The following is a 27553-nucleotide window of genomic DNA, read 5'->3' on the forward strand; positions in this document are numbered from 1 at the left end:
TGCGGCCTCCCCGCCTCCCATCGGCGACATGCCGGTGGTGGTGGCTGGTGGAGGCGGACAGCGCCTTTCCCTCCGCCTCTCGCCGGTGAGGGGCGATGATCTTGGGCTTCTCCCGCGGTACGAGGACGCCCGGGGCAGCAGCCTTGGGTTCGACGGTGGAGGTGACCCTCTTCTTCGCCGGAGAGGATCGGCCTGCGGTTGGTGGTGGTGGATCTTTTGATCTATCACCGCGTTCCGGCGGCGAGATGGAGGAGCTTGGAAGCCGGCGATGGTGTCGCCGGTGGAGGGTTGGAGTGGCCAACCCAGGATGGTCGCCGACGTGGGGGTCCGACCTGAATAAAGGCGGCGGTCCTAGGGCCTCTCTTGCGTGAAGAGGAGGACCTACCGGAGGCCTGGACTCGTGATCTAGCCGGAGTGTTGAGTTCCGGAAGGCTCCGCCGGTGAATGTAACAGTGCTTTTGCCTGGAGTTTGCTGGATCGGAGGTATTCGGTCGTGCGCACCCATATTTTTATTCCGACCGATTGGTTCTGGAGGGAGCGGCGCGAAGCTCTTTTTCTGTGTTGACATCAAGTGACTATGGATCCATGATGAAAGTCGGAAGAAGAGAATTTCATGAAGGCCGGAGGGGAGGACTAGCTAAGGGAGGTTCAAGTCTCTGCGCTGTTGAGGGACTTGCTTGGTGTTCCGGGCTTCACAGCAGCGGTATGAAAGTGGGGGTGACAACACATGTGAAGTGCAGACTCCTACCTTTCAGGGTGAAAACCCAAGGTCTGGCCTTATTTGGTTATGCCTGGCAATGACCTTGGTGGAGGCATTGTTTTGAGAGGGGGGACTATCTTCAGAGTGAAAACCTAAGATCTTTGATCGGGCGACGACGGTGTTTGAGCACTGTTTTCCTTCTTGGAGGCGTCATTTTTGGAGAGTCTGTAATTCAGGTGTTGTTTTGGCGGTGGATGTATTGCTGTTGTTATGCCCGAATACTTTAGCGGGACTTTTGTTTCTTAGTTTTTTTTCTTATTTTTTGGTTGTGTGCATCCGTAGTGCCAGTAGGGTGGTGCGTTGTTGCAGAGGCTGGGTGTAATTGGTATCTTCTTGATATTAATATATTCCCTTTATCGAAAAAAGTTAAATGGTCTTTTCTTCAGCAAACATTACGGATGAACGGATTTTCTGATGAGTGGCGCGCTCTAATTAATAACGCCATTTTTTGTGGTAGTGTCGCCATAAAGGTCAATTGGTAAATATTTCTAGAAGAAAAAAAAGGTTGATGCAAGGCGATCCATTGTCTCCAATGCTTTTTAACATTGTGGCAGATAAGCTTGCAATTATAATTGAGTGCGCTAAGCTCGATGGTCAAATTGAAGGTGTGGTTGCCCACTTAATTGATGGGGGCTTATCAATCTTTCAGTATGCCGATGATACAATTATTTTTATGGATCATGATTTGGCAAAGGCACGTAATCTGAAGTTAATTCTTTCAACATTCGAGCAATTGGTAGGTCTAAAGATCAACTTCCATAAAAGTGAGTTGTTTTGTTTTGGCATGCCAACCTTTATGCCGAGTTGTTCGGATGCGGGCTTGGTTGTTTTCCAGTTAGCTATCTTGGTATTCCGATTCATCATCGGAGACTAACACTGGCTGAATGGAAAATTGTCGAAGAACGACTTCAGAAACGGCTTACTAGTTGGAAACCAAAGCTCCTATCCCTTGGGGGAAGATTAGTTCTCATAAATTCAGTACTCACAAACATGGTATTGTATATGATTTCTTTCTTCCAGTTACCCAACGGAGTCTTGCACCGATTGGATTACTTCCGATCAAGATTCTTTTGCAAGGGGATAGCGAGAAGAAAAAATATCATGATACTGTCAGGTTGTGATATGCCTGGAAGTTCTACATGCATGGGTAGCGCGACTTTTTAATTGTCAATAGTATTATTTTAAAGAGTATGGGCACAACGAAAATAGCGAAATGAACCCGGGTACGGACGAGGATGAAAATGGGCCAATCAGAGAGCACCACGTTTTTCACAATATATATATTTTAGGCAGGTATATGATGTGTATTGCTCTATAGCCTACCCACGCGTCATATTAATTGGCAATTAATCCTCTGCCATGTCCTCCACCACCACCGCATCTCTTCTTCCCCACCTCTTCCTCCTCGCTGATTTTGATTCCGTCCACGCCATGCCGCCCCGTGTCGCTCGAGCCCGCACTTCGCCGTTCGAGCTCGATTTCGGCCGCGTCCGTGCTGTGCCGCACCGCCCGAGCCCGTGTCGTGGCCGCGCCGCCCGCATCGAAGCTCCAGCGTCCCCGCCGCGCCGCCCAAGCCCGGGTTGACCGAAGCAAGCCCCAGAATCTATCTATTCTGGCCGATTCCGGTCGGATTTACCATCGACGGCCCCCGACTGGGTCGATTCTGGACGGATTGATCTCTGCCTCCAACTCCCGCGCGGGGAGCTCCTGAAGGCCGTGGTGGATGCGGCAGGCCGGCGAGCGCAGTGCTCCTGCCAGCACGGCTCTGGCCAGTGGTCTCCCCGCCGTCTCCTGCAATCTCGAGGAGCTCCCACCCTTGTCGCCATACTAACCCGGAGCACTCACGGCCTGGCCGGAGTTGTCACGGGCCTCCTCGAGAGAGCTGGCGAGGTTGAGCTCCTCGGCCATCTTGGAGTCGAGGACGGCGCCAGGGCGTAGGCGCAGCTGCCCCACCAGCAGCTCCGGTCGTCCGAGGACAACAACACTAAGGGCGTCATCGACGCGTACGACGCGGCGCCGATGGCTACGACGGCAGCGCCACGCGGCGTTGTTCTTCAGGGGCAAGCTCGTGGGCAGGCTCAACCGGCTCATGGCGATGCACCGGTCCTGAAGCAGGCGTTCCTGGCGGTGTTCATCCATCCTCATGATCTGATGTTCATCAGCTAATTCGGTCCTTGTTATAGTAAGTTTTGAATATGCGTGCAGCACTTGGCAGCTCTAGCATTTGTTTTTCTGTTTATTCTCGATCTTTCGGCATGCCATTTGAAAGTATAGTAGGCAGACAAATCCAGCTCCTTCTCCTCCACTCCCCTTTCTTTCTCGTGATGTTTTTGCGTGTAATGTTCTTATAATCCGGAAAGTTAATGGATTCCATTGTGAGGAAGCAACACATATTCATTAATCTGTTGATTAGCAACAGTCAAATCTACTGCATCCAATTCCCTACTATCCGAATCCGAGCGAAAAATTATGTAGTCATCATCTTCATCATCACTCCTAGAAGAAAATAAATATTCAATTAGTTACATGAATGCAACTTGCAATTTTGCATACAGTTCTACCGTTTATTTGTTCAGTTTGATATTTCCTCTGCGCATTACTTTCCAGAAAATATAACTTGAGCATTAAGTTAACTAATCCAAAATCAGTAGTTTTCGTCTTTCTGATACTTTTTTTTTGCAATGCCTCAAATTGTTCTTGTCAAAATCCAACGTTTAGATTGAGAAAAAATATTGGTTGCGGTAAATCCATCTGAAATGGAATTTTTTTCATTTGCTCAAAGATTTGGAATTTTCCTTGGGAGGAACTCCAAAATCAAATTCTTGCCATGCTAATTGTTATGCGGTCAAAGCTTAATCCCCTAGTGCTACATTTGATAGCACTAATTAGTCTCAATTTTGACTATTCAAAGTTATAATTAGTCTGTTGGACATTTTTTAACATTGTACTACTCTGACAATTTTTGTTTGCTAGTTAACTACTCTGACATTAGGTAAACGCTCCATATCGGTGTCCGATACGAGCGAATCGTCGGACCTCTTTGTTGCCGTCCATCTCTGTTTGCATCTCACCGCTCTCATCCATTTTGCTCAACCAAAAATAAAAATTCCAGTTATCCCCTACACATAACGCACATCCCTAAACTACGCTACTATCATTTGTCCCCCAAATCGGTCTCCAGTCTTGCGCCGCCGACTCGTCGAGCTCGCTGCGACGACTCTCCCCACCGAGCCTTCCGATCCCGTCCGAAACGAATCGCCTGATCGCCTCCACCTTGATCGAGAACGTTCCGCCACGTGAAATCGTCGTCAAGTCTCGATCTCCGCGCCGCCGAATCTAACCACATCGGTGGCGGAGGCTGCCTAGGTTGGTACCTCATGAGCTCCGTCATATCGTGGTGCTCTCAGGTCAGTGTATAGTTTGTATATGGTGGAACATGTCAATCGATAATCTCAAATCGCTGCATCACTGGATCAATGTCGAGCCCCATGGCGACGGCTCCCCGCTATGTGCAGGCTGCAACACTCAGGGCATCACCGACCAGGGCCACCATGACGACGCGGGTGTGTGCCACCAAAGTCAATCCCCCACCCTGATCAGCTTGGCTGCTCGCCTTCCTCTACTCGTCCTGGTGCTCCCGTGGCTGCACTGAATAAAATCAGTTGCAATGGAAGCAAACAACAATCCAGTTTCGATTAATATTTGTTATATGGAAGCACGGTATAAAACATGCTTCCTCCTTTCATAATAGATATTTCCTAACACGTAGATACCTGCTTCGCATAAGTCATAATAGCATATTTCCTTCTACACACAGATTGCTTATATCTTTGCAAATGTTTCACTAGTGTATATAAGTTTTGGTTCATGCAACTCCTTCATGCTTCTATGTTTTGTTTAAGGTTGCGGTACCATGTGGTCATGGTGCATTCTTCGGCAAACGGCCGTCAAGAGACATGTGTGGTGCAGCCTAAACTTTTGATGGCTACGGTAAATCAAACAACAAGGACAACGTCAACCGACTTCTGCAGCTTAGTTTGAGGATGCAGCAGTTTGCAATGTAAAAATATGAATAGGAAACTCTATTCCCCCGTGTAGGGAGAGAGATTAGCTATCAAGAACAAAGTAAACAATATGTACTAGTTCATAGAAACAGAGTTAGTTGCGTAGAAGCAAAGTCCGGTACCATAGGAAATAAGTTGTGGGTTGTAAGGAAGCAAACTGTATGAATATTTCTGTCAAAATGGAAGCAAATTTCGTTCAATATGTACTAGTTCATAGAAACAGACTTGAGTTGCGTAGAAGCAAAATCCGGTACCATTGGAAATAAGTGGTGGGTTGTAAGGAAGCAAACTGTATGAATATTTCTGTCAAAATGGAATCAAATTTCGTTCACATGGAAGCATAAACATATTTTGTGTGGCAACACAATTTTGATGCTTCCGAAGGAAACTTTCGTAGGAAGCAAATTTGCAGAACATTGGATACAAGTTTTTTTATCAGTTGCATCAAATGAGAAACAGATTTAATTCGAAATAAAAAAAGAATGAGAAGCAGATTTGCATAGCATTGGAAACGAGATGTGTTACCTAAGGAAGCAAGGAGTATAATACGGAAACTAACTTTTGGATAGAATAAGATTTCTCCAGAGTTAATTCCATGTAATCACTGAGAGGTAAATGTGGCGTGATTTATGGAAGTAGCTAGAGATTGCTACAAATCAACGTACAAACCTGCAGCCATCAAAGCGCTCATTCGGCAGGGCCATCCCACGGATCAGAAGCAACCAATCGTACGGTGCACTGTTGGTCCGATGGGAAGCTAGGATCGGCTTCCGATTCCTAGTGATCCCCCTTGTCTTAACTCTTGTCGTATTTTCTCTTGTATTCAACTGGCATAGAAAAGTTAAATCACATGTATTAACTAGCTGTTATATTAAGTGCTAATCACATAGCACACTTCAATGCACATGATTTCATCCTCGCGCGTTGCCAGGTTCCAAACGTCCGGATCGATGGGCACAATAATTATTTGCAAGCTGTCCAAAAACATATCGGAAAAATGCTAATGGGAAGTGCCACGAAAAGTTCCCTGTTAAGAGCATCCCCGCTCATTGGCGCTCCCCACGTCCAAATCCGGTGAAATTTTCGTCCGAATTGGAAGAAGATTTGGCCTGGGGAGCGCCGAAGTTCCAGCCGTCCCCCCGGCAGGAAACCCCCAACCTCGCCCATTTGACATATTTCAAACAAATTCGACATAAAATATAACAAGTTCGGCGAGCAAGAGTCAGAAAATTGCTGAAACAAAATCGGCGAAAATCAGTACAATATTTAACAAGTGTTGAAACAAATGAAGCACACAATTTCACAAGTTTTGAAACAAATTAAGACAGACTAGTTGGCGTCGGCGTCGGCGTTGCCTCGGAGCATCCATATGTGCTCCACCAGATCATCTTGGAGCTGTTGATGCATTGTAGAGTCTCGAATCTCCTGGCGCATAGCAATGAAGGTGGCCCATGATGTCGGCACCTGGTGATTAGGCTGTGCAAGAGGACCCTCTCTCTCATATGGTGCTTCTTGCTCAGCCAGAGGAACCGGATGTTTTCGCTCATTTTTAATAATCATGTTGTGTAAGTACACACAACAGTTCATCACCTCCCACATCTGATCTTTGGACCAAGTCATAGCGGGGAACCGGATGACAGCAAATCTCTGCTGGAGGACACCAAATGCACGCTCGACGTCTTTTCGGCAAGCTTCTTGTTTCTTGACAAACTCGCAAAGTTTGGGGGTGCTAGGTTTCGAGATAGTCTTCACAAATGTTGCCCACTTTGGATAGATACCGTCTGCAAGGTAGTATCCTTTGTTGTAGTGCCGACCATTGATCACATAGTTCACCGGGGGAGCATGACCCTCAACAAGCTTGGAAAAGATCGGGGAGCAGCTTAGGACGTTGATGTCGTTGTTGGATCCAGGCATACCAAAGAAAGAGTGCCAAATCCAGAGATCATGGGTATCCACTGCTTCAAGTATCACAGTGCAGCCTTTTTTGTGACCCTTGTACATTCCCTGCCACGCAAACGGACAGTTCTTCCATTGCCAATGCATGCAGTCAATGCTTCCAAGCATCCCTGGAAAACCCCTAGCTTCATTTGTTGCAAGGATCCTCTGAGTGTCTTCGACAGTGGGTGATCTCAAGTAAAAGTCTCCGAACACTGCTATGATGGCCCTGCAGAACCGGTAGAAACAATCAAGGGCGGTGGACTCCGCCATCTGTTGGGGGGTGACCCCCGGTATGCCAAAGGCATGCCAAACCGAGCCTTGTGCAGGCTAACGATGTACCGGTTTAAAGGTTATTCCGGATAACCAAGGTTGGTTCATGATTAAGTAAATCGTACCAGTATCCCAGGAGGGGTATACCGGAACCGGCTAAGAAGGTACCGGATTACCGGAACAGGCTATACTGTAGCACGTCGGCAAGACTGGTCAAAGATGCTCTCAAGAGCTAGAGGACAAGGATGAGCGAAGCACTTCAGTTTTAATCGAAGCCCTGTGGCCAAAGCAGATGATGACGTCAAAGGTACCGGAGGATGTCACCGTTCCTGATTAAAGGTCTACCGGTGTCATCCGGGCCAAAGTGGCTTTATAAAATAGTTTGTCTAGTCAAAGATGCCATTAGGGTTTCCTAGGGTTTCTTCCCCTGTAAGCCACACTCTCCCCTATATAAGGAGAGGGAGCACACCCTTGCGCGGGGTACCTGATACGTCCAAAACGTATCTACTTTCCCGAATACTTTTGCTATTGTTTTGCCTCTAATTTGTGTATTTTGGATACAACTAACATGGACTAACGCTGTTTTCAGCAGAATTGCCCTGGTGTCTTATTTTTGTGCAGAAAATCAACTTTTAGGAAAATCACCGGAAATAATTGCAATGGGCCTATTTTCACAGAAGACTTACGGAGCCATAAGACGAGACGGAGGGGGGCCACGAGGTGCGCACACCACATGGCGGTGCGGTGGGCCCCTGGGCCGCGCCGCCATATGGTGACGCCGCCTCGGCCAGCCCCCAACGCTTCCCTCTGGACTACTTAAAGCCCTTGACCTAAAAACGCACGGGGGTTCGACCAATTTGCCAGAAGACATCCAGAACTCCGCCGCCAGCGAAAACTCTATTTCGGGATCAGAGACTCCGTTCTGGCACCCTGCCGGGACGGGAAATTGGAGGAGATCATCGCCATCATCGCCACTGACGCCTCTCCATCAACCGTCCATGCTTCCCGCATCCATGTGTGAGTCATTCCCCCGCTGTAGGCTGACGGGGATGGTAGGAATTGGATGAGATTATTCATGTAATAGCCATAAGATTGTTAGGGCATGGTGCCTAGTATCCGTTGTTGGTACTTTTATGTTATTGTTGCAACTTGTTATGCTTAATGCTTGTCACTAGGGCCCGAGTGCCATGATTTCAGATCTGAACATGTTATTGATTCATGATGATATTCATTATTTTATGATCTTACCTGCAAGTTGTATACGGGAGTGGTGTTTTGGAACATGGGTGCATATGCTCCCTATATTTTGAAATGCATGTTATGTACATTTTAAATTTTTAAAAAATTGAAACAAAAAATTTGTACGTACATCTTCACGTGCTACGCGCTCACAAAGTCGTTTCATAAAAAATCGACTTATCATGTGACGTGTGTAAAAAAGACAAAATTCAGTGCTAAAATAATGCTTTTCACAAGATAAAGTTTCTCTTTTTTACATGGATCACAAAAAATATTGGTTTTTCGTGAAACTTAGCGAATGCACATACATTATGGAGATGTACATGTAGAATTTTTTATCCAATTTTTTTAACATTTCAAAATATGTTTTTTGGTAGAGGGAGCATACGCACCCGGGAGCCAAATTGAATTTCCCGTTGTATACACATATTGTTGTCCGGAACCCGAGGCCCCAAAGTGACATAACACTAGTAGGAAAACCCTTATAGGCGGAGCTTAGTTCTGTGGCGCACCATTAAAAATGCGCCACATAAATTTATTTTGTGGCGCACCAGGCAAGGTGCGCCACAGAAATAGCTTAATTTTGTGGCGCACCACGGAACACTGCGCCACAAAAACTTGGTGGGGCCCACACCCTGTCACGCCCAATCATTGGTTTTACTTTTTCTACGGCGCACTGCACTTGGTGCGCCACAGAAATAACGTATTCTGTGTCGCACTGACCTAGGTGCGCCTGGCGTAAATAACGTGTTCTGTGGCGCACTGGCCTCGGTGCGCCACAGAAATAACGTGTCCTATATCTGTGCCGTACCCCTCCCTCGCCCGTATACCTCTCTCCCCTCTCCCCTCTCCCCGCGCCGCCGCCTTCCATGGCGAGCGTTGCCGTCGCCGTCGCCGCGGCCGCCGCCTTCCTCCGCGACGGCCGCATGCCGCCACGCTCCACCCATCCCCGCCACCAGCAGCACAAGCCGCTGCGGCGTGGAGGAGGAGGGGCCGGCGCGGCGTCAAGGTTCCGGACCCGCCGCCGCGTCAAGGTGGTGGAGCCGCCGCGACCTCCACCCCTGTCGTCGTTGTCGGTGAGCTCCTCCACACCTGCAGTCATCGTCGGTGAGCTCCCTCCCCTCCCCTCCCTCTTCCTCTCCCGCGCGAGCACAAAGTGCTCGATGAAATGCTGCTGTGATTTTGTGCTGCTGTTGTGCTCGATGAAATGCTGATGTGCTAATTACAGAGAGGGGGAGAAGTTGCTGTTAATTGATGCCATTTATCTGGTATGTGCACATGGATTGAATTATGATCCCATTGCTTGCAGTTGTTGCCTGTCAAGCACTGCATGAAAGCCTTGATTAAGTGCTTTACTGAAGCTTTGGCTTTAGTGAAGTGTCATGTGCAGGTCATGCTGCTATTGCTTGATTAATGGGTGCTATGCTTGTTACTGATGGAGCTACAGTTGATTAATTGGTGCTATGCTTGTTACTGATGCTGCTATATTGCTTGATTAATTGGTGCTATGCTTGTTACTGATGCTGCTATATTGCTTGATTAATTGGTGCTATGCTTGGTACTAAATGGATTTGATTTGTTTTCCAACCTTTGTTGGAAACAAATCCAAAGTCTGAACCTGTATAAGGAGATGAGGACTTGTTTACTGGTGTGGATTGCTTATGCTGTGTTGTGACCTCATTAGCTCTTGCTAGTGCCACTGGTTGTATCTCATAGTTGGATAATTGGTTCGTTTTGGTGAAAATAGAGATATTCACAGTAGGGAATCATGTAAATGAATGCCACTGTGGTATCCTTTGAAGAAAATGGGAAATTTCTGATGGTTTAAAAGACTAGGTGATGCTAAGTTATTAAGTTGGCTGTCAAGGTTGGTTTTATCTGGTTAACTTGGATAGGCTATGTGTTCTTGCTTACTTATGCATATCCATCTCTACTGGATTGACTAGCTCAGGCTTGGCCTCTCTCTTGCCAACATCACTTGGTTACTATCAAGTGATGAATAATCCCTTATGGTACCCCAGCTTTGTTTTGAACTCAACTGAGTAATGATAAATTTCTATTTCTTGTTGGCTTTGATGAAAATAGAGATATCCACAGTAGGGGATCATGCAAATGAATGCCACTGTGGTATCCTTTGAAGAAAAAGGACTGTTTCTGATGGTTTTAAAAGGTTAGGTGGTGCTAGGTGATTCAGTTGGCTACCAAGACTTGTCTCATCTGGTTAGCTGGGATATGCTATGTGTTGTTGCTTGTTTAGGCATATCTATCACTTACTGGATTTACTGGTTCTTGATTGGCCTCTCTTTTGCCAGCATCACTTGCTCTATATATCAAGTGATGAATAATCCCTTTGGAGCATCTGCTCCATGCATGCTATGTGTGTTTGAGCATCTTGACTTATGTCACCATGGTTGCTGGTTTGTTGGTGTTTTTGTACTTGCCGATGATTAGATGGTTGGTCGATCACTCGTACACTCGGGGGTGGAGCAAGTGAGGCTTGGTGTGATGGCACAAATATCAACTTGTGCATCCTACCTGGCCTCACTTACTCCATCCCTGGATGTTAATATTTGTTTCGACCAACAAAGTATGAGGCATATGATATCTAGTTGAGATACCACTTGGCTCTTTCTTCCATTTTAGTGCCGATGATTAGAATGTTTGGTCACCTATACGCCGCAATATACTTTGTAGACGGGCCCCCCTTTCCCTGGCCGCCGTTCCGTGAACGAGTCCTTGACGAGACAACAACGCCGACCTGCCTCTCCGGCGCAGCACCACTTTTCTTCTCTCGCCGTACAGTACGTGAACAAGTCCTTAATGCCAAGACGGTGCCAGCCTCCCTAGCATCATGCCGACCCCTGTTGCCGCGCTTCAGGCCGTGTCTCACGCGCCCTGCACTCTTCGCCTTTTTGCCCGGTGAACGAATAGACTAATCGTTGGAATAAGGAAGCCGATGACGGCCGATTGCAATTTAATCTTGCGACCGGCCGTCATCAGTTTCCTTATTCCAACGATCAGCCTATTGGTTCACCGGGCAAGAAGGCGAACAAAGGCAGGCTGGACACACGGCTTGAAGCGCGGCAACACGGCCCGGCATAATGCTGGGCAGGCCGGCACGGTCTTTGCATCAAGGACTCGTTCACTGGACAGCGAGGGACTGCCGTGGTTCTGCACCGGAGATGCAGATCGGCGTTGTTGTGTCGTCAAGCACCCGTTGACGGAACGCCGGCCGGGGAAAGGGGGCCCTTCTGCAAAGTATACGGCGGTGTATACTGCAACTATGGTTTCTGACCATAGTATTTGTGTTGACCAACAATGTATGAGGCACTTATTCCATTTTGTCATTCCATTTGCTTTGAGATTTTCAAAATGCCGATGATTAAAATGTTTGGTCACCGTACACTCGGGGGTGGCGTAAGTGAGCCTGGTAAGATAGCACAAATATCAATCTCTTGTACATCCTACCTGGCCTCACTTACACCATCCCTGAATGTTAATATTTGTGTTGACCAACAATGTATGAGGCATTTATTCCATTTCTCTTGTGCATCGGACTTGTTGGTCTCACTTTCTTCCATTTTCATCATAGTAGGAACTGGATGAAGACCCCGATGCAAGCGAGCCTGGTGGGTAGAGATGAGGGAGCAAAGGAGGAACCGGATGAAGACTACTTTGTATCTCGAAATTGTGAATTTTGTATGAATTAAGAGTTGTATGCAAAACATTTGACACTTGCCACTATATATGTATCTCGATCGGGCTATAAGTAATGTGATGATGATGTCTATGTTATATCTGTGCAATGTACATGATATTTATATTATATCTGAATGTTGCTGTATATAACCTGTATATTGCTGTCTATAAACTGCATGTGTATAGCAGGCAGCACAAAATCGTGTATAATACAAGCAAATTCTGTGGCGCACTGAAAACCAATTCTGTGGCGCACGCGTTTCTGTGGCGCACCTAAGCACAAGTGCGCCACGGAAACCTTAATTCTGTGGCGCATGGGCCGGTGCGCCACAGAAACCTTATTTTTGTGGCGAAGTTTCTGTGGCGCACCTCCCATGCGCCACAGAATCCATTTTTGGTGCGCCACTGATGAGGCTTTTCCTACTAGTGTAAATTGGGACAACCGGGGGGAAGGTTGTGATATGAGGATCACATGTGTTCACGGAATGTTAATGCTTTGCTCCGGTACTCTATTAAAAGGAGTACCTTAATTACCAGTAGTTTCCCTAGACGCCCGGCTGCCACCGGCTGGTAGGACAAAAGATGTTGTGCAAGTTTCTCATTGCGAGCACGTACGACTATATACGGAACACATGCCTATGGTTATTTTAGTACTTGGATACTGCTTTATTATTATCTGCAAATGCCTTGTCTTGATTATTACATGAGTTATCTTATCCATGCAGCGCCCGTTCATCCATCCCTATACCTACAGTATTTTAATCCTGTTGTTTACTATAATCACTACTGTTGTCTTTATTACACTGCTGCTTATATTTCACTACTGCTACTGCTATAAAACTGCTGCTACTGATAAACTCTTTCGAGCAAGTATGTTTCCAGGTGCAGCTGAATTGACGACTCCGCTGTTAAGGCTTACAAATATTCTTTGGCTCCCCTTGTGTCGAATCAATAAATTGGGTTTTACTTTCCTCGAAGACTGTTGTGATCCCCTATACTTGTGGGTCATCAAGACTATTTTCTGGCGCCGTTGCCGGGGAGCATAGCTTTATTTGCAAGTTCACCTGAATTGATATTGTTCGCTGCAAATCCTCCGTCATGGGTAAACCTCGTGATACTAAAGTCGTCATATTACCATCCACTACAAGAAAATGTACAACTCTGAGTACCTCTGCTGCTCTTGATTCACCATCTGTGATATGTCAACTTGTTTCACCACCACAAGCTTCACATGTTGGTACTTCTGCTGAATCTGAAAATTCCTCTTATAATCTTGATGATGCTTCTACTGTTCTTGATGATGATGGTTCATTAGGTCCTTTTCTAGATGCTATAATTGCTAGGTCTAGACAAATTGAAAATACTGAAATTCCTAATGAAAATACTGTTACACATGTTAATTCACCTGAGTCTGTTGAACACTCTAGTGATGATCTTGATGAAGATTATGTGGAACTTGATGAATATTTTATTGATAAATGTAATGCTACTACTAGTGTAAGTAACATTAAAAAGCTTCTTGCACAACATGCTGTTAGATATAAACTGTATCCTGATCCTAAATTTGCCACATCTCCTATAAACACTAAGGATAAGGATTATGATTTTTCTCTTGATTTATCTCATATATCTATTGTTGAGAAAACACCTTTTTGTGGTACTGAAAAGGAAAGTGCTGTAGAGCACATGAATGAGCTTTCTACTTTGAGTAGCTTGTTTTCTGATGATATCAAGAAGCGTACTTATTTTGTTGCTAAATTTTTTCCTTTCTCAATAAAGGATGATGCTAAAACTTGGTATAATAGTTTGCCTCCTGATTCTATTGATAGTCCAGGTGGTTTGCTTGATGATTTCTTTCGAAAATATTTTCCTGCTAGTGCTCAACATATTGCTTTGTAGAAAATTTATAGTTTTGACCAGGAAGATGGAGAGAAATTGCCTGAAGCTTGGGTAAGGTTTTACTCTCTTCTTAGAGCTCGGTCTGGACATGATTTGGAAAAACATGACTTACTTGATATATTTTATAGTGGACTAACCATTGAGTCTAGGGCATACCTGGATAGTTGTGCTGGTTGTGTTTTCAGGAAAAGAACTCCAGACGAAGCTGAAGAATTAATGGCTAGAATAAGCCAAAATCATGATGATTGGACTACACCTGAACCAACCCCAACACCAATATTGAAGAAGGGGAGTATGATTAAATTAAGTGATGAAGATATGAGAGAAGCCAAGAAATCTCTTAAAGAGAAAGGTATTAAATCTGAAGATGTGAAGAATTACCTCCCATAAAAGATTTATGTAAGATAACTCCCCCTTCATCCACAATTGAGGTACATTCTCTTCAACGCTTTCATAAAGGAGACATCCCTTACTCAAAACCTCCTGATCAATGTTTAGATGAATTTGATAATTATGTTGTTAAGCAAGATAACTTTAATATGAGAGTAGGGAATCATCTAATGGAAAATTCTCAAGCTATTAGTAAATTGCATGATATTGTGGAGAGAAACTCCAATGATGTTAAGATGCTTGTTAAACATTTTCATATGGTTCAAATTCAAATTGATCAACTCACTAAAGTGCAAAATGACTTGTTGAAAAATACTTCTAAAGAAAAACATGCTTATGAAGTAACAACTAGAGGAGATGTTTCTACTCAGGATCAGCCCGGCGCCGACCGGATCCCCAACTAGTGCCAACCGGGCGGGTGTACTGAGCCACACGACCCACACCCGGTCCCTGGCCCGGTTGAAACCGGACCACCCGGTTCCAGGCCCGGTCGACCGGCCCCCAGACCGGCCGAGTCCGAGTCTGTCTCGACCAGATCCAATCTGGATCGATTTTCTATGTATCTTTTCGACCCCTGGTCGTCCTGAACCCCTATATAAGTGCCCAGGACGCCCCCAAATTAATTTTAGACCACGTTTAAGATAAACCCTAATTCATAGTTGATTGCTTTGCAACTCTATCGAATTTCTACACCATATTGCATTGATTTGGTGTATACCCTGAAAGTCTTGTGTGATCTGATGTTCCATTGGAAATTAGACAGTTGCAACTTACCGCTTCGTGGTCGGCGGCTACGTGCGCATGTGTGTGGAGTTGCGAATATCTTGCAGGGTTGAGAGCTGTTGCATTGACGACAGGGACCAATCGAGAGACTTCGTTGCGTCATACAAGTTATCATCCACTTCATCATCGTGTTATTTCCGCTGTGTTCATCGCGTGATCATCATCACCACCGTGCTTACTGAGAAGATCGGGCAACACCTTATCAAGCTATAAGCAGGGCTCAGTCGTATTTCCGGTCAGGGCGGACGCAAATGGACGCTCATGTCGCACCGTTGGAGATGCCCTAAAGCTTCATGGTGCACCAATGGTCCATGTTTGGTCATTACTGTGATGTGTACGGTTATCTGCCAAAGGAGACTTGAACAAAATCTTCCTCCGTCAGTCTACAATGCCATTAATTAGGTAATGTTGCTGTCCGTGAGTCAACAATACCTTCATTGACCATGGACTAAACTTTGTTTACTAAGCAACTGTATAGTATTCTGGTAGCCTATTAAAAACACCACAAGGAGCAGGACAGTAAGCAGGCATTATGCTCTCAAACCTGCACCCTAAAAGGCTAAAACGCATGGGATAAGGTAAAACCTTTTTCATTCAAATGGGTTGCTACTTGTCATGGGGATGCTGGCTTCTGGTCCTGTGCGTAGTACACACCATGTTTCTGAGTTCTTCAGGCTGCTTTGTGGATGAGAGGGTGGCCCTCATGGATATTAGCTCTTGGTTCATGAGCTCAAAGTCCAAGGTTCCCAGCTCGTGGGGGCATGGTGATGACTGCTGCTTGTGGGAAGGGATTACATGCGACAATAGCACACGGCAAATATTGCGCCTCGACCTTTCCTCTATGTACCAGTCAATCCGGGGTGCTATCGAAGTTCCATGCTGGAACCTAAACTTGACGATCTTTTCTTCATTTCGGGAGCTTCAGCTACTGGACTTCTCTAGAAATTACGCTTGCTTTGAAGATTTTGGTGGTATGTAACTCCTGTTGCGTGCATGGAACTCTACTTTTATTCGTCCTATAATTTCATTACATAGCATCTTATTGTGAAGCAAACAATTCCTCAGGTCTTCAAGGACTGAGTAAGCTCAGGTATCTCAACCTCAGCGACAACACTTTCATAGGGAGTATCCCAGGATCTGTCAGCAGACTTGTTTCTTTGGAGGTTATAAATCTCAGCGGAAATAACATAAGTGGAACTCTTCAGAATATAGGTACTCCTACTGGAAAGAATAAATTTCGCATCCCTTTTCAGTTGGTGCACTTGATTCTTACTTGCTACAATGGCAGGTTTAAAAAATCTCCAGAACCTGCGAGAATTGCATTTGGGATCCAATCAATTGAGTGGTAGCCTCCCAGCATCCTTATTTTCACTTCCATGCCTTGAGTACCTGGATCTTTCGGAAAATCTTTTTCAAGGACAGATACCCATAAACTCGTCTTGGAAGTGTTCCTCGATGCTTCAAACTATGAGGTTATCTGAAAACATGCTAAGCGGTATATTTGATTTCTTTTGGCTGAGAAACTGTACCAAGCTCAAAGAGATAGATCTGTCGAGAAATACTGATTTGGCTGTTCAAGTGAAACTTCATGGTTGGGTACCTAATTTTGAATTAGAAAGACTAATGCTCTCTTGGTGTAACCTTGATAAAAGCATAATTGCAGAGCCACATTTCCTACGCACACAACATCATCTGCAGGTTATTGATTTGTCTAACAGTAATTTACCGGGAAACATGCCCAATTGGTTGTTCACAAATGAAGCGGCCCTTGTTTACCTGGATCTTTCAAATAACTCGTTAATTGGATCATTAGATCTGATTTTGCAACACAAAACTAATCTTCAAATGGTGAACGTATCTCTGAACCACATTGAAGGACAGCTGCCAGCCAATATCAGTTCAATGTTTCCCAAATTGAGGATTTTTGATATTTCTCATAATATGATATCTGGATTTGTGCCATCTTCATTGTGTAACATTAGAAGCATAGAAGTTATGGATCTATCAAATAACATGTTCACGGGAGAAGTACCATCTTGCTTGTTCACTGATTGCTCGGCATTGACAGTATTGAAAGTCTCAAACAACAGTCTTGGGGGTATGATCCTGGATGGGGCTAGTAACTTGTCCTTTGTGTGGGAAATATACCTAGACAACAACCAATTTCATGGGACTCTCCCTAGAAATCTGTCTGGTAATGTATATATCATGGATTTACATGGTAACAAGATGTCTGGGGAACTCGACACTTCGTTATGGAATCTCCCTTTACTAGAAGCTTTGAGCCTTGCCAGGAACGATTTAACTGGTGACATTGGTCCAGGAATTTGCACATTAACAAGTCTTTTGCTGTTAGACCTGTCAGACAACTACTTTACAGGGCGTATTCCAAATTGCAATGCTCCATTACCTCTCGAGTTTCTGAGTCTATCTAGGAATTCACTGTCAGGCTTCCCAAGTGCCTTTTTCAACAGCTCCTACATTACAGTTTTGGATCTGAGTCATAATCAGTTTACATGCACTATTGAGTGGACACAATATCTTTATCAAATCAAGGTACTTTTGTTAAGCGGGAATAAGTTTGAGGGGCAGATCTCTTCAAATCTGTGCCATCTCCAACACTTGAGTATAATTGACATCTCGCACAACATAATTTCGGGTCCCGTACCACCATGCATTGGTGTCATTCCATTTGAAGACCCTGATGCTAACTTGTATAGTTGGCCCACAACACCTGGTAATTTCTTTGGAGGGTTTGATGGCATGGACTTCTCATATAACAGTCACTATGACCTCCAAGGATTCACCTTCACAACAAAAGGCAATCCATACATATATGGACGCAACTTCTTCATGTTGATGTCAGGCATCGACTTATCAGCAAATATGCTGTCGGGTGAGATTCCACAGGAAATAGGAAATTTGAGCCATATCAAGTCTCTCAATTTGTCGAACAATTTTTTTACCGGATCGATTCCTGCAACCTTTGCAAATTTGAGCCAGATCGAAAGCTTAGACCTATCAGAAAACAGGCTAAATGGATCTATACCAAGGCAGTTAACTCGGCTATCATCATTAGGGGTGTTCTCTGTGGCATTCAACAACCTATCGGGATGTCTACTAGACTCTGGTCAGTTTGCCTCATTTGGTATGGACAGTTACAAAGGGAACGACAATCTTAGATCATGCACTTCCAGTTCAGGTCCCGTGGTATGGAATGGTACAGTAGGGAATGTAGCTGATGATTCTGATCCAATCCTGTATGTCGTAACTGCCGTTTCATTCGTCCTGGCATTTTGGGCCACTGTCACATTCGTGTTCTGCCATTCGTTTGGGAAGCGTATCATTCTCAACCTGTAATAGGTACTGGTGTGTAAAGTATGTGTGTATTTGTAAACTGTGCTGCTATATTCTGTTTCTTTGGAGAAACTGTTAACTCTAAAGGAGTATTCCAGATTTTGTTCTGCTGCAAGGTGAGTAAATCTCAGCGGAAGCCACTGAATATAAAGTTCAGGACGGAGTGAGATGGATAACGTTTCGGCGTCCGTACGGTCGAGCGCTGGCGATTTGAATGGCGACGCGGGCGACTTGCGAGATCTGGCCGGAGGCGAGCCTCCGCCGACGGCCTCCCACCAGCCTCCGCGCACACCGTCGCCGCCGGTGGGCGGGGCGGAGTGGGACGCTTCTGGGCGAGCCGCGCCGGCGATGCGGGCTAGGATTCGGCGGAAGAGGATTGGGAGCAGACTGCGTCAGGGGACGAGGCGAGCTCCGCTTCGCCCGAGGTACGGCGGAGGCCGTCGAGTCCGGTGACCCTGGGAGGGTTCATCGAACGTGCGGCGGAGCTTGGGGGCGCTCTTCGCCACCGGCGGAGATCGGCGTTTGCCCCTGGTGGCAAAGGCTCGCGCTTCTCCGCACCGGCGTGCGCTCCGCCTCGCTTCCGTCGTCTGGGAGACGACCGGAGTCGATGGAGTCCTCTGGCGCGTGGGGGCGGATCCGGGGAGACGGAGAGATGCGCGGTGGCGACCTCGCCGGAGGGTGTGCTGTCGCCGCCGTCGCCGGTTTGGCGGCCACGGGAAGCCTCCAGGGAGGAGGAGCTACCCGCCGCGGGCCCGGAGCTGGGAGGGCTCACTCTTGGGCCTCTAGGTGGGCCGCTGTTGGGCTGCGGCCTGCTAGTTGGGGACCACCCCCTCCTGCAGATCAGGGAAACCGGGGTGGAGGCTCTGGACCCGTTGCCTGTGGGCCGTCCTGAGCGGGCCTCTGAGGCGGCTCCTGGGCCTTCCGTGGGCGGGGCCGGGGTGGCCCAGCCGACTCCCTCTATCTGGCTGTGGATGCCAAGGGGATGCACCATTCCATCCCTAGGTTTCCCAGCGAGAGCGAGTGAGGTCCGGCGGCGCTCGCATCGCGTGCACAGATCCCTCTCTCGCGTCCTTCCTCCTCCACCCCTCGGGCGCTCCTTCGCGGAGGTTGTGGTGGCAGGGTTGCGGACGAGCATGGGGGAGCGCGGCGGCGGTGGAGACGGGAGGTACAAAAGGCGCTACGACGGCTACGACGATGAGGAGCCTTGGCGGCGGGACGGCGGGAGACGGCCGCAGGAGGAGCTCCCAAGGCATAGGTACCAGGAGCCAAGGTACCTTGACAAGGGCCAGGGGGAGTGGGGTCGTCCGCCGCCGTGGTACGAGGAGGAGCAGCAGAGGAAGATGAAGGCCGATGCGGGCAAGGCAAAAAGCAAGGCGGCGGCCAACCGCGGCGGGGGCCAATCCAGCGGGGGCCACGGTGCCGCTGCCAAAGCCAAGGGGCGGCTAAGGGGAATGCCGCTCAAGCGAAGGCGAAGGGCAAGAACAAGGTTGCGGAGAAGGGGCCGGCGGCGGGGGAATGCTTCCGGTGCGGCCAAGAAGGTCACTTCCAGGCGGACTGCCCCAATGACCCCCTGTGTGTGCTCTGCAGCAGGGCCGGCCACATCTCGGCCAACTGTCCGACGAGAGGACGGCAGCTTGTGCTGCAGACCATGGGGCACGCCATTACGGGAGGGGGCTTCTACAACATTGATGTGGAACCCCTGCCGGACCAGCCCTCAAGCGACGTTTTTGAGGCCATCATCCACTTCCCGGCCAAGGCGCTGTCGGCGGTGCAGCTGTCCGACGAGCTCAAGGCGCTGGTGGATGAGATGTGGGACTGGCAGGTCACACGGCTCTCGGAGACGGAGTTCGCGGTCCGTTTTCCGTCAAGGGCGACGCTGCGGATGAGCACTGGCAGCGGGAAGCTCTATCTTCCGTTGAGCCAGTGCGACACCAACATCAGGGAAGCCTTCACCGACCCCAAGCCGGCTAAAGCGCTTCCGTCAGTGTGGGTGAGGTTGGCAGGGGTGCCAAGAGATGTCATGACCAGGGAAAGGCTCATGGCTTGCATGACCATGGTGGGTCGCCCGGTCGATGTCGACGAGTTATCCCTGAAGAAGTGGAAGACGGAGCCCATACGTATGCGGTTCCAGTGCCGCTATCCTGAGCGCATCAAGGGCACGGTGCAGCTCTTCGTCAATGGCGTGCCTTTCACTATCGGGGTTCAGGCGGAGCTGGGCGGGGCCGGCGGCGGTGGCGGTGATGGTGGGCCGCCCAAGCCTCCGGCGCCACGCGATGAAGGAGAGGATGACGAGGACTCGGAAGAAAGAAGCTCAGACATGGAGGCGTGGAACAAGCACCGCAAGAATCGCAAGAACAAGGCCGGGCCGGAGGCCAACTCCCAACCTGGCAGGGGTGCGGGCGGGACTTCTCTGGCGGGTCTGGGGGGCACGAGCAGTGCTCCACAAGCTCGTCGGCCTGCTGACACGGTCCTGGATCAGTACGGCTCCAACCTCCCCTTGCTCCCGGACACGTGTGCGCTGCGTAAGGAGCTTTCCCCTCCCGCCAAGGAGAGGCCCAAGGCCATGGAGGTGGAGCAGGTGCGGCTGGAGCCGGAGGCCTCGATCCTATCTGGGGAGACCCTCTCGCAGGTCACGGATCCGGTCGGGTCATGGCTGTTGGACAGCCCATGCGGAGGTACCAAGGAGCAGGTGGGCGTCTTCCAGCCTTCCCCGGGGGACCTGGTCACCGCTGCGGCCTCTCCAGACCCTGTGGCTGGGCTGGTCACTGAGGAGACCGCACCGCTGGCGGCTGCGCAGCGTGCGGTGGCGCCCGAGACCGGGGGCCACACAGATGAACTGCTGAAGGAGGCGACGGCGGCGGTGTCCATGGCGAAGGGGAAGAGAACCAAGGTGGTGACGGTGGGGATCACGAAGACCCAGACCAGGCTGAGCACGAGGAACACGGGAGCTGCTTCGCACGTCCCGGCTCTGGAGAAGGCGCAGCGTCGCGCGGCGGAGAAGAATCTGGACGCAGGTAACTTTTCAGCCCTCGACGCCTACCCTGATTCTCATTTGTCGTCTGTGGTTAAGGACAGTTGTCTAGTGTTCACTCCGAGTGCGGGTACTCCCCTGGAGGCTCTCTCGCTCATGAGGGCCAAGGAGAAGGCCCAAGCGGCCTTGGCGGAAGCTGCGTTCCGCAAATCGCAGGCGGCGGAAGCCGCGGCCAGGGAGGCCGAGAGCTTAGCCAGGGAGGCGGCTCTCCAGGTTGTGGTGCAAGACGCGGCCCCGGTGGGGGGCCCCTCGGCCTCGCCTAGTTGTCAGGCGCTTGGTGCTGACGATGCCAGGGAGGCACGAGACACCAGCGACCCTGGCGCGAGCCCCTCGAGGGTAGAGGTGGCTCGCCGCCCTAACACTCGCAGCTTGTCGCGTGGTGCTCGCACCGCCAAGTCGACGCTGGCGGTGAAAAGGGTTCGGGGCAAAAAGAAAATAGTCAAATGCACGCCCTGATTTACAATATTAGGGGGTTCGGTCAGCAGGGGCGCCGGACCCAGCTTAGGGACTACATGTCCAAGAACAGGCTTGACATCCTAGGCTTACAAGAGACGATCAAGCAAGACTTCTCATATGCGGAGCTCCGTAGCCTCGAGTGCGGCAGCCAATTCAATTGGAGTTGGGTGCCAGCGGTGGGCCACTCAGGGGGGATGCTACTGGGCTTCCGAGATGACTGCTTTGAAGTGGGTGAATGGAGGAAGGGAACCTTCTTCATTAGCGCTCTGATCCTGCAGAGAAGCAACAACATGAAGTGGTGTTTCATGCTTGTTTATGGGCCGGCGGATCACCGCAGGACCAACGAGTTTCTCGACGAGCTTGAGAGGTCGGTGGCGGCCTGCCCTGTGCCGGTTGTGGTTGGTGGGGACTTCAACCTCATTCGCTCTGCTGGGGACAAGAGCAGTGGCAACATCTGTTGGTCTAGGGTGCGACGGTTTAATGATACCATTGCGTCCCTATCCCTTCGGGAGATCCGGCGAGCAGGGGCTCGCTACACTTGGACGAACAAGCAACTTAATCCCATCAGGTGCACGCTTGATAGGGTTTTCGTTGCCCCGGCCTGGGAGGCCTACTTTCCGCTGTGTTCGCTCACGGCGATCACTCGGATCGGTTTGGACCACTGTCCCCTTCTACTGTCTAGTGGGGAGGGGTTGCAGAACCGGCCCTCGCGGTTCTTCTTCCAAACTTGGTGGCTCCAGGTGAATGGTTTTGGGGAACTATTCAAGGGTAAGCTTCATAGCTTCCTCACGGACTTTGGCCCACATCGAGGTAGCATTGAGGTTTGGCAATGTGTGGCGAGGCACTCTCGCCAGTTTCTAAAAGGCTGGGGTGCCAACTTAGGCAAGGAGAAGAGGGTTCACAGGGAGAACCTCCTCTCCCAGGTGGAGCATCTCGACAAGGTAGCCGATGCGGCTGGCCTTGACGAGGAAGGTTGGGCACTTAGATACCACCTGGAGGATCAACTCCTGCATCTCGACAAGCTGGATGAGGAGTACTGGCGTCAGCGCAGTCGGCGGAATTGGACCCTCAAGGGTGACTCCAATACGGCCTTCTTCCATGCAATTGCAAATGGGCGTCGAAGGAAATGTCAGATTCCACTGCTCCTCTCTGACCAGGGGGAAATTGAGGGACAGCAGGCTCTGATGGCGCATATCTACCAGTTCTATCAGGGTTTGATGGGCGCCACCGGGGAGGAAAGGGTCTTCTCCCTGGCCCCTACCCTCTGGGATGAGGCTCAGCGGGTCTCTGACGAGGAGAACTGGGCTCTGGAGCGTACCTTCACTCCTGAGGACCTGGATGAGGTTCTCCTTAGCATGAAGGTGGACTCGGCACCCGGCCCCGATGGGCTGCCGGTGGCTTTCTTCCAGCGGTTTTGGGAAACCCTCAAGAAACCCATCCTTCACATGCTGAACGACTTTGCCCTGGGGAGGGTCGACGTCGCTAGGCTGAACTACGGGATCATTTCCCTCATCCCGAAGGTGAAGGGTGCGGACACGATCAAACAGTTTAGGCCTATCGCCTTGATCAATGTTATCTTTAAATTCATCGCGAAAGCGTTTGCTATCCGCTTATCTGCTATAGCTCATAGGACGATTGACCGCAGCCAAACGGCCTTTATCAAGGGCAGATGCCTACACGAGGGCGTGTTGGCCCTGCAAGAGATTACGCATGAGCTCAGGGTAAAGAAGCTTCCGGGCTTACTTCTCAAGCTTGACTTCGAGAAGGCCTACGACCGTGTCAACTGGGACTTCCTTCAGGAGGTCCTGCTGAGAAAGGGTCTCTCGGCCACGGTGGTTCATAGGTTGATGCAGTTGGTCCGGGGTGGACGGACCGCGATCAACGTGAATGGGGAGATTGGCCCGTTCTTCCGCAACGCACGGGGTGTGCGGCAAGGGGATCCCCTCTCCCCTATTCTCTTCGACTTCATGGTCGATGCACTTGCGGCCATGCTGGCAAGGGCTAGTGAGGCGGGACACATCCGGGGGGTTGTTCCACACCTCATTCCTGGGGGTGTGACGCACCTTCAGTATGCGGACGATACTATGGTTCTAATTGAACCTTCCGATCTGGGGATCGCGAACCTCAAATTCCTCCTACTTTGCTTTGAAAACATGTCGGGTTTAAAGATAAATTTCGACAAGAGCGAGGTTATGTTGACAGGGGTCAATGAGGGAGAGAGGTCTCGACTGGCGAACTTACTCAACTGCCGCTTGGGCAAGTTCCCCATGAAATACCTTGGACTGCCGGTAAGTGACGCCCCTCTACGGGTGGCCGACTGGGGCTTCCTCCCCGACAAGGTGGGTCATAGGGTTGACCCCTGGCAGGGCCTTTTTCTGTCCTCGGCTGGGAGGCTGGAGCTGACCAACTCCTGCCTTTCGAGCCTTCCTATGTTTGCAATGGGCATTTACCTTCTCCATGACACCACTCATAGTGCTATGGACAAACATAGGTGCCGCTTCTTCTGGGAAGGAGTGGGGGACAAGCGGAAATACCATATGGTGGATTGGGCCTCGGTGTGCAAGCCTAAGGCTTTTGGGGGTCTGGGGATCCTAAACACCAGGCTTATGAACATCGCCCTTATGCTTAAGTGGATCTGGAAAATCTACCAAGGCGATGCGGGTCTATGGGCGGACCTTGTTAACGCGAAGTATCTTCAGGGTAGGGACCTTCTCTCGCGAGCCGTCCCCACCAAGGGCTCTCAATTCTGGAATGCCTTACAAAAGATTAAGTGGCACTTCAAATTGGGGGCCAAACACAAAGTCAATAATGGGCTGCGCACCTATTTTTGGCTGGACTGGTGGACAGGGTCGGGACCTTTGTCGGCTCGCTTCCCGCGGATCTTTAGCTGCTGCGACCAACCTTTTGTTACGGTGCACGCGGCGAGAACCGTGGATGGATCGCCGGGGGAATGGCGCTTGCACTTTAGACGGTAGTTTAGCATAGCTGAGATGGTTGAGTGGGACAACCTTTGCCATGAGGTGCAGGCGCTCCCGGTCTCGGACTTGCCGGATGAGGTGTCATGGGCCTTGGAGCCATCTGGTATCTTCTCCACCAAGTCGGTGTACTTTGGGCTGACACAGGGGGCAACAGTCACCCACTTCAAGGAGGTTTGGCGAACCTGCGTGCCTCCTAGAATTAAAGTCTTCCTCTGGCAGCTTATCCGGAGCAGACTTCCCTCTAGCGATCAGGTCGCTAGACGGCGAGGCCCCTCAAATGGGCTTTGCAGCCTCTGTGGGGAACCAGAGGATTGTAACCACATTTTCTTCGCCTGTCACTTAGCGAGATTCATGTGGGCAGGAGCAAGGGAGCTTCTGGGTACTTCTTGGAATCCAGCAGGGGCGGGGGATTTCATTGCGCTAGCACAAGGGTTACCGGGCCCCCTTCGTAGGATAGCATGGTTTACGTTTGCGGCTCAATGTTGGGCTTTATGGAATATACGTAACAAACTTACTATTGAAGGGACGTTGATTGGGCACCCTGCTGATGTCTTCTTCCATATGTCACGACACATGCAGTGCTGGAGGGCGTTGGTCAGACCGAGGGACAGGGCGCTGCTGGACGAGGTGCTGCGCGAGGTTAGGAGGCTACATGCAAGAGCTAGGACCTGAGCTTTTATCAGACTATCTATTCGCCCCGCTTCAGGGTTATGTATGCTGACTATTTAGCGACCGTCTGTGACTCTTTGCTTTGCTTAGTCTCCTAGGATCCAGGGGGATCATTGTGCTGCCCATGTGTTTGGGTAGGCTCGAGTTTTACCGTGGTGTGGAGTTTGTATCGGATGCTGTTACTATGCCGTCGCTTTATTTATAAAGCTGGGCCAAGGGCCTTCCCTTTAAAAATATAAAGTTCAGAAGAGGTTGGGTCCTGGGGCTGTGAATTTTGGTTGGATTTTTCAGACTCAGAGCCCATTATGAAGTGAAATGGGTGGAAGGGCATGGTGGTTGTGGTTTAAGCTATTTTAACTGTGATTTTCTTTGCAAACTTTGTCAACGGACTGTTTTTTTCGAACAATGCAGGAGAACTGCATGTATATTATATTAGAGGAAAAGAAAGACCAAGAGAGATCAAAGGTACATAGTCCAAACAACAACGACTTACAACAACCGGATTACAAAATAACACACCAAAGAAATGAAACCGAAACTAAACCAAAAGAGAAGACACTACCAACTAGACCTACTAGAACACAAGGGTTTGTCCTCAATCAGGTTCATGCAGTAGGAAGCGACCTTTGCTTGCAAACGCCCAAAGCTTAGCTTCACTTTTTATCTGATCAATGACCTGCTGCACCGGCTTGTATGCATTTTCAAAAACCCTGTTGTTCCTCTCTATCCATATATGTTCCATACAATTAAGATTACAAGGGAATTCAGACGTTTCTGATCCTTTTTCTGAAGGAGGTTTTTTGCCTGCTTCCACCAGTTGCGGAGGTTCATGTTAGCCGCTGGAGATATTGGCGGAAAACCTCCCCACGCAAGGACTAAAGCCCAAATAATTCTAACAACCGCACAGTTAACAAACAGTTGCTTTGTGTCTTCTTCAGCCAAATTGCAATACATGCATCGATCGTTGTGCGAAAGTCCTCTTTTTTCTAGACGATCTGCTGTCCATATTCTCTCACGAACAATCAGCCACAGTAATCTTGGATGGAGTCGAGGAAGACGGCGGGAGCAACTTCTGTGACGTGTGCGTTGGCGTGCGCTGAGAGTCTGCTTGACTGGATGTGCTTCTCACCTGCTATTGGGCGGTATGGGAAAGCATTTAGTTTTTGGATGATGTGAATTGGTCTATTGTCACCTTCTTCATCCCACTGTAGGTATAGTAAGGTTGCTTCGAGATTAATCTTTTGTATTGTTCTTGTAAGATTTTGTGAATAATGTAATAAAAAAAACCCGTGTGCATCATTTGGATGCAGAAGCTGGGGTGATTTTCCCCCATTTCGAAAAAAAGTAATCTTGCAGCGAAGCGGCGCCCCCCTCCAGATGGCACTTGCAGTGTCAGAAGATGTCGAGTTTAATTGTTAATGGGCTGTTAAAATTAAACCTCTCTTTGACGATGACCCCCAAGGTTGGTGAATGATGACTCTTTTTTGGCTGGGGACCATGAGGGTGGTGGATGTTTATTATGCTTTCTGTATGCTCAAGGCATGGACCGGTTCGTAGATGAGGATTCTATGGAGAGCATGGGTCGATTCAATGGTAAGCTGCAAGATCGGGTGTTGCCCGAACCTGGCTGGCTAGCTCTTGCTTCGAGTCAAAAGATATCCGCACGCAGCAGCAAGCAACAAAACATTTGGTTTGATAATCGGCCATCACGCAAGCCATGTTAACCAATTGAGAGGTATACATGTATGCACGTGCACAACGAATTAAACTCGACTCAAAACAACGCTCGACGTGATCGGTGTTTTTAAATTCCGGGTTCGGAAATATTTTGGGAAAATATAAAACCACTGAAATTTCAGTGGATTTTGGTGATTTAATATGCATTTATGCCAAAGGAAAAAAATCATTGAAAATTCAAAAAATATTGAAATATATTTGAATCCATGTGTGTTACTCAAACCATTGCGTGGCTGGTTGCAATCTTCGGTGAAACACATCAGTACTGCTTTTAACATGTTAT

At 48.8% G+C, this 27553-nt stretch overlaps 2 protein-coding genes across 2 annotated transcripts in view; both read left to right on the plus strand.

Annotated features, from left to right (window-relative positions):
* Positions 1-25748, plus strand: part of LOC127331259 (uncharacterized) — a 40574-nt gene extending 14826 nt beyond the window's left edge. The window contains exon 4 of the mRNA XM_071825878.1: positions 25444-25748. Coding sequence (XP_071681979.1) covers positions 25444-25508 — 65 coding nt within the window. The 3' untranslated portion in view covers positions 25509-25748. The remainder of the gene's footprint in view (positions 1-25443) is intronic.
* On the plus strand, positions 15545-18506 carry LOC139829704 (cuscuta receptor 1-like). The gene is made up of 3 exons (XM_051357346.2): positions 15545-16013; positions 16108-16254; positions 16331-18506. Exons 1-3 carry the CDS (start codon positions 15641-15643, stop codon positions 18400-18402), a joined length of 2592 nt encoding a protein of 863 aa, XP_051213306.1. The 5' UTR covers positions 15545-15640; the 3' UTR covers positions 18403-18506.
* Positions 25749-27553: the final 1805 nt, after the last annotated feature.

Source organism: Lolium perenne, chromosome 2 (assembly GCF_019359855.2).
Source record: "Lolium perenne isolate Kyuss_39 chromosome 2, Kyuss_2.0, whole genome shotgun sequence".
Lineage (NCBI taxonomy): Eukaryota > Viridiplantae > Streptophyta > Magnoliopsida > Poales > Poaceae > Lolium > Lolium perenne.